General features: G+C 45.6%; 1 protein-coding gene across 10 annotated transcripts in view; it reads right to left on the bottom strand.

Annotated features, from left to right (window-relative positions):
• Positions 1-861: 861 nt before the first annotated feature.
• Positions 862-7,735, bottom strand: part of ERC1 (ELKS/RAB6-interacting/CAST family member 1) — a 281,550-nt gene continuing 274,676 nt past the window's right edge. For all 10 annotated transcript variants that reach the window (XM_042050357.1, XM_042050360.1, XM_042050350.1 and 7 more), the window contains one exon: positions 862-7,650. In XM_042050357.1, coding sequence (XP_041906291.1) covers positions 7,513-7,650 — 138 coding nt within the window. In that variant the 3' untranslated portion in view covers positions 862-7,512. The remainder of the gene's footprint in view (positions 7,651-7,735) is intronic.

Here is a 7,735-nt window from a genome sequence, read left to right as displayed (position 1 = left end):
TGTACAGATAGACCAAAGGAGAAAGAAACAGAAAGAAACTGGTTAGAAAGTGTCCCAACTTGGGGAGGTCTGTGCTGTCAGGGCTTCAGGACAGCTGTGGAGAATCTGGTGGAGTGTGTTTAGTATGGACATTGTTCTACCAGTGGGACCCAGTGTTGCAATGCTATTCTCTTCAGAACAGTCAAAAACGCCAGAAAAATGAGATTTTTATAGTGACATTACTCAGGCAATTTCCCATGTCATCAAAACGCATCTGGAGACTGGACACTGGGTAAAGCCCATTTCCTCCAGCCCTGCAGGGAGCACAGCTCGTCCTGTGGCACAAAGCCGTGACTCCTCTGCTCCCGAGGGCCAGGACCCAGAGCCAGGTTTCACCAGGATCACGCTCAGTAGGACAGCCTTGCTGGCCTTTCCACAGCAAGGCTTTCCAGGCACAGTGCTCTGGAAGATGTGATCCCTGACTCAACACGGGATGCACATCTGGAGTTCAGTCACTCATTAGCAACGTTCAAGTCGGTGACTTGGAAAACAGGCAGGAGAGACAAAGGGAACAGCTGACTGTAAGAGCAGCTGGTTTATCTCCACTCACCTGGCCTGTGAGGTCCAGGGGTATCTGGGACACCCCTGTGATTGCCAGTCCCTCACCTTCACCTTGCAGGCAGCCCCAGCTGTGTCCATGAACATTGCCAGGCATGAGCTGCAGCCAAACTCCCCAGCAGGGTTGTCCCACTGGTGCAGGTGGACAACAACTGGGACCTCAAGCCTGGTCTCAGGGAACAGCCATGCAGCCACTCAGCCCTCCTACCTGCCCTCCCACCCTGGGCACCAAGCAACACACACTGAAATAAAGACACGGCAACAGAATTTTTAAATAATTTTATAATTTCCTGATGAACTTAGTCTGTGAATAAAAAAAGAAGAAAAAAATGAACAAAGTGTTTATATTATCAAGGCAAAGTTGAATATAACACATTTTCTTTGCAATTTCATTATCCTGTCAGTAACATGACTCCAGCAATAAAACACATACAAGTTGAAGGCAGCGTGTGCACTTGCATCACGGACACCAATGTCTCCCGCTGCTGTCATCTCCAAAAGGAATTCAAGTACACTAGATCCCATCCCTAAAGCCGGTCTCCCCCTCCACTAAAGTGCAACAGGTCTCTTCCAAAGCAGATGAGGGATCTACGCCTGTGGAGTGGATGGAGCATCCCACAGAATTTAACTCCACGGATGGTTTGTGAACTTGGTGTGCAGCTCTCCTCATTCACCGACTTGGAAGGAAACGGCAATTTACTGTTTTAGTGGGCTTGGAGCAGCATGTTGGGCTAGCACAGAAATTATTCCCCTGTTCATGGTCCCATTGGATTCGTCCTCCTCCAGCATCTGATCAAATAAAGGCATCTCACACTAAAGCCTCCCCAGTTATACTGTAACGAGCGTGTAATGAGGGGCCAAACACAGCCACCCCTGGGCAGGGAGGGAGGACTTGGCCTTGTCGCAGGGAGCTGGGAAGATGGGGCAGATAGAAGGAACAATGTCTACTTTTAAAATTTGGCTTTGAATTTGGTTTTCAAGATAGCCACATTTTGTAACAAATAAGAGTATATGTGACCCATAGATCCATTTTTTGCCAGTTTCCAAGTGAAAGAAACCAATGTTTTGAACAAAAAGCCCTACCAAAGCACCAAGAACCTAATGGGAATATCTACTTAATAGCAAACCAAACTGACCTGATGTTCAAGATCTGAACTAAGCTTGCAAAATGGGGACTAACAGCATATGGTACAGTTTGATAATTAAAATACATTCACTTAATGAAATTCTTTACCTACTGTCATAGGTAAAGTGATTTGTCAGGGTATTTTTGTTAACCTCACACGCCAGTTTAGCCTCATGTTGTTCCTTTTAAGCAATGCAAGTCTTTGATGCAACCAGAGCAGGAAGTGGCTGCTGGTCCTTTCCTGCCCCATAACCTGCTTGGGTACATGATCAACAGGTCAAGGAAAGGAAAGGCAAGGAAATACAACTTTGATAATGAACCTACACACAACTACCTGCACCAGCTGATTTGCACTTACTCTTGTCCCTGGCATCAAGGGCTGTGATGGAGAAAACAGAAAAGTTGGCCGAAGTGTTTGGCTCATTTACATCAGCAGTTCCCATCTTAGGGGACACCTGGTGCTGGTAACTGTTACCAGAAAAGATTATTTCCACAATACTGTTTCATTCTGCCCCTTTCTGTCTTACACATGTACAGTATAAACCTGGGAGAGCAGGAATTTATACAGGGTTTGTAACATTTCCTAGGAGGCCAAGCTGCCTTGGACCTCAAAAGCCTGTGAAAGGCAACTGGTTATAATTATAAGCCCACAAATCCTTTTCCGTACAATCCCGAGAGGAGGAGTCATGGCTTTGTTGCTTCTTTACTTGAATTCCTTTTAATGAAATTTATTTTTATATATTTTTAAAACACATCTTTTTCAGTTCTACTACTATCTTTTTTTTCAACCCGACAACAGACACACATTGTTGGTAACTGCCCCAGCCTTAGGACCACACGGACAATATCGACAAGCAGAAAACAAAACAGGGAAGAACCACCCCTGAAAAAGTCAGGGGAGATACTGATGACAGGGTTACAGCACTCACCACACACACTGGAAAAAGTCAGGATTTCTGAGTTTATGCTTTTGACACTAAAAAGTTTTGAAACAGTTTTTCTCTTTTTTTTTGTTTTAAAAATAGTCAGCGAACACAGCCATTTTGTTCAGAAGGATCTGCTGTTGCGTAAGGTTCCTTCCATTTATGTGGAAAAAACAATTAAAAACATTGTTTTGTTTAAAAAAACCCCCTGACACTCCTCTTGCTCACCACGCTGATGAGAGGGGTCAGCAGAGTTGGCCTTGCCAGGCGCGATGCCCCGCGATGCCCTGTGCCCAACCCTCCCACCCCGCCGGCTCCGCTGGGGCAGTGTTGGTTATCCACAGCCTTCCACGTCCTCTCCGGGTCCCTCTTCCAGGGTGGCCGTTGAGCTGAGGAGAGGCTTCCTTTCAGTATCAGATGCCTTGATTGTACTCTTTCCCTTTTGCATTTCATTGGAGTCATTTGAGGGATAAAAGCGTTACGCATGTAGTGAAATTCTTGCTTTAAAATGGTATCAGTGCAGGACTCTACATCCTTTGTAAAGACCCCTGCAGTGGCAGCGATTGGCAATTAGTACAGGAGTGGGGACTCAACCCTGTCAACCCTCATCCGATGTAGAGATTTCCCAACAAATTGAGCGCTAGCAGCAGAATGGGTGGGAATTGCAGGGCAAATGAAAAGAGGTGCCCCTTTGGTTCAAAACCCAGGGTTATCTTCACAAGATTTATGACATTTATGCTCCCTTGTGCAAATTTCAGAGCCCTGAAGTACCAGGAAATTTTTTAGAGAAGGGACGTTCCAGCCGTGCACCGAGAAATGGCACACGTGGTTTCCGTGCATCACGTCGGACCTTCACCTTCCGTCCCCAGGACTTGGCAAAAACTGGCTACTCCAAAGAGGGTTTGGCATTTTCTGGAGTGAAAGCTGGTTAAAGGCAGTCAAAACTAGAGAGAATACTTAGAGAAGCTTAGAGCTTCATCTGGGAGCATGCCAGGTAATTCTTCTTCCAATGGCAAACAGTGCTCATGTCCTCACCCTGCAATTCTAGTGTTATGTCTTTTTAGTGTTTTACATGAGGCTGGATTCAGAGGCAAATATGGACTTGGACTCGTGGATATCATGAACAAGCGTGGTTGCAGTGTCAGCTTTTATAGCGTACATGGGCTTCAGGCTTCAGTTATTTTTTAGCCCAAACCCTGCCGAAATGACCTACTAAATTTTCTACAAACAGCTCCTTGAGTCCTTACATCTCTCAGCTTCTCTACAAATAACAGCTTAGAAGAAAAAAAAGTAATATTAAAGCAATTAAAACTTTCACAGCTCCTGTAGCAAATGGAACTTCATTCAACAGAAGAAAAAGCAAGTTTCCCCAGGGTTCCTGGGAAGGGCCCCTGATTTCCTAGAGCTGCTGCACTGCAGGACCACTGTGGTAGGAAACTGCATCTGCCTGACTGCTGACACTTGGGAATAAGATCTTAAAAGAGCAGTGGTGGGTTAGGCAACTGGATGAGCATTGCAGGGTATGCCACATATGGCCCTTCTGCCATGTGCCTCGTACGCAATTCCATGACGGATTATGAGAATAAAATCCCCTTGTTGCCTTAAGGCCAATGGTGTGGCACTCCATACGAGTGAAAAGAAAAAGCTTTCAGTGGTCACATTCAGCATTAAATCGTGGCCAGCAGTACCTCCCAAATCCCAAAGCCCCTCAAGCTATTCACCACAGGATCTCTGTCGACACAGGATCAGAGAGATTACCTGAAACAGTTCGATGGAGATCAAGTCGGATCAAGACTGTTCCTAAATGAGATCTGCTCCCTCCCTGAAAGCACTTTATGGAGGTCTAAGATCAATCTTTAAGATGGCAAGCCTACAAGACCGAGGAGATAACAGTGGTTAACGAGAAAAATCGCCAGGGCCCAACAATTCAGATGGAAGGAACAGCAGGTGTGTGGCTGGCAGATAAAGGACCAAATGGCCAGTGTGAAAACTAGTCAGCCTTGACAAATCCTCCCTGGGAAGAGGCCAGGAGATGTGTAAACAGTGAGCTTCACCTGGCTGCTGATGCACAGATCCTGCACACGCTGCCGTGACAGCACCAGGCCTTTGGCTGGGGCACTTTGAACTATAGAAATGCAGCCACAAGCTGAGTTAGAGATGCTGAAGAAGCAGCAGCACTTCCCTGCGATGTGTGGGCAAGGCAGTAAAGCCAGGGAATTGAAATAACAGCTCGAAGTGATCGCCCCTCGCTCCCATCCCCTCCCCCTGCCCCTGCCTCCAGCAGAAACGCTATCAAGGAACATCTCAGTAAGAGGTTTACAAGCAGGAGTCATTTGAACCATCGATAAGGGAAATTCCACAGCTTCTCACAGAGGAAAGATTGTTTTACAGCAGGGAACCAGGACAGCTGGAGATTTGACCATATAAGTTAATGAGAGAGTCAGGAGGGGTGGCGGTGGCCGATGATGCTGGGCTGATGGCTCTGATGCTTTTACAGGCGGCATTAAATTCCTTGAGTGAGTAATTAGGGGTGATGAAGAAAAAGCAAGAGGAAAGATTTCAAAACAACAGCTCCTATCGAAACGTGCTGACTCAAATAATGGGACCGAAGGGGTGGTTCTGGGATGAGGCACAGCCCCGCAGTGTGTACAGTCACTGTCTGCACGCCTTCCGGCATTCCCCTCTTCCACACTTTCAGGCTCCCATTACTCTCCTCAGACATGACACAAAAAAAAGCTTCAGACACAGGCTGCTATTACAGGAAGAACTAAAGCTACTTCTCCTGATTTGCAAAGCACTGGCAATTCAACAGTTGGAAAAGGTGTGAATCGCCTCTTCTTTGCAGACTTATTTCTTCCTAGACACCCTGGCTATGAATCCAGCTCCTTCTGCTGAATTATTACAGTAGAATCAATTGGGATGTGATTTATTTTAAATCAGCTCATTTTCAATAGAATCTACAGGTACATAAGGTTTCAGTTTTGCCCCATTTCCAGTGCTTGTTTGGAAAAAACTACAGGGTACATCTTCCCTTACTCAAACTTTTGCTGATCTCCTTTCTGTTAGAAGTAATTGGTCACTTCTAAAGATAAAAACGAGGCGTTAAAGACCTACAGGGGAGCTGTGCTGTGGATTTGAAAGATATAAGAAACGCAGGTTTCTTGAAAGGGCCTGGAACATTTTCCTTAACATAACAGCCTAGTGATTAAGCTCAAAATGTAGTAAACCATATGGAATTAAACTGCAGACTCTGAATGGGAGGTTTACTGAGAGGATCCATAATTAGCTAGTGACTAGAAAACCAAGATTTCTTCCACTGCTGTGTTGATATTTGGTCTCCTTTTGCCTTCCCCTCGCTCTCTGAAGTAATGTGAGACAGCCAAAGGGAACAACTCCTTTAAGGAGCACATGGGGACGTGTTACAGGGTTCTGTCCTGCAGATGCCCCCAGACACACATAACCACTGGTAGCCAGGAAAAAACGTGTCTCCCCATTAATGCATAGTCCAAGAATGAACACCCAAGTCCTACTCATAAAACAGGATTTCTGACTTGCTACCACAACGACAAACTGACCTGGTATTTCAGGTCATATTACCTATCAGCAGGAACTGTAATGAGTGTCCAAGGTGGATGGGAATAAAACTAAGGCCTCTCATATACACAGAAGAATTGCACTGGTTTAAGTAAAGCTGTGATTTTACACCTATCTACTCAGCTGGGTGCCAACTCCAGCAGAGATGCTTCTCTTCATAAGGGTTATTGCTCTGAACTCAAACTCATTCCTTGTCAATGTAAGCTAAACCAAAATAAATTAAATTATAATTATAGTAAGAACTATGCTACTGATTTACCTAACTAAGCTTTAAAATTATATTTTTAAGCTAAATGATGCAATTTTCTCATTTACAGAATGCCTAAGATTATTCTGATGACAGCTAGTGTTCACAAAGCCATGGCCTGAAAAACTGGACAAACTATACAAGTTAAAGCTGGGAACTGACCTGCTGACTACACCTGCCTGAAGGGAGAGAGCTCTCTATAAAGTAGGATCTTAGGAGACACAGACCTATGATGAGACACCTCATCTAAAACCCCCCAAAAATCAACAGATGAAAACAGTTACCTCAAAAAATGCCTGACCTAGCACTTCAGAGTCAGACCAGTGAACAATAAAAATCCAAGTTAAGTAAACAGAAAGTACCAGTATGCCTACCTTTTTTCCCAGCTGCTAGATGAAATGACTAACAGGAGCAAGTAGGGAAACTTTCCTTTCCTCACTCTGCTATTTAAGAACGTAAGAAGCATTGAGACAGGCAGCAAGACCTGAGCTAGCTGATGCTGGCCAGCCATGAGCCATAATCAGAGCACACTCAGGGTTTGGTTTTAGCACTGTGAAATTCAGGCTTTCAGCTTTCATGAAAATAAAAAATAGGAAGAAGGTAAGAAGGAAAGAAGGAAAAAGCAATACACGAATGAAAGGCAAGGGCTACTCTTCTGCAACCTCATGGAGAACTAGAGCTGCTTGTGTTTAGTGCATCCCCTCTTCTTTGCTCAGTAGACTTGGAGGAGCTCTGCTTAGCTGTATCCAAAAGTCACCACCAACAAAGTCAATGGGGAGTTGGATTCTAAAGTAGAAAGGCAGTGAGAAGATGAGTACAAAAATGACTGATTAATCGTGGACTGGAAGAACCTAGAGAGCATGTAGTTTTTAGAGGGGTTTTTTTTGCCTTTGTTTCCTTTGTAAAAGGTGCACCAGAAGTTTCTATTCCATTTTCTGTCCTTCCATTGCTCTCCACTCCCATGGCTCCGTGGACTGGCTGGGCTTGGCCAGTGGCGTGCTGCTCCGTGGGACTGGTGGCCGAGGTCACGACGACTCCTCGAGGGCGTTGACGACCTGCTCCAGGATGTCGGGGCAGTGATCCGCTATCTGCTGGAGGATGGCGTTGGCGAACTCCTGCAGCTCTGCGCTCTCCCTCTCGCCCTTCTCCAGCTCGTGGTGCAGCTGCAAGGAGCACACAGAGACACGGTCACTCCCTGCTGTGAGCTGTGCCCGCTGTGTGGCTGCCCTGCCCAGCAGGCTCAGCTAC

This window comes from Corvus kubaryi, unplaced genomic scaffold (assembly GCF_017639235.1).
Source record: "Corvus kubaryi isolate FWS band 111438036 unplaced genomic scaffold, C.kubaryi_AGA036_p1.0 72, whole genome shotgun sequence".
In the NCBI taxonomy this organism is placed as follows: Eukaryota; Metazoa; Chordata; class Aves; order Passeriformes; family Corvidae; genus Corvus; species Corvus kubaryi.
Note: the sequence above shows the minus strand (reverse complement) of the source record. Positions and strands in the feature narration are given on the sequence as shown.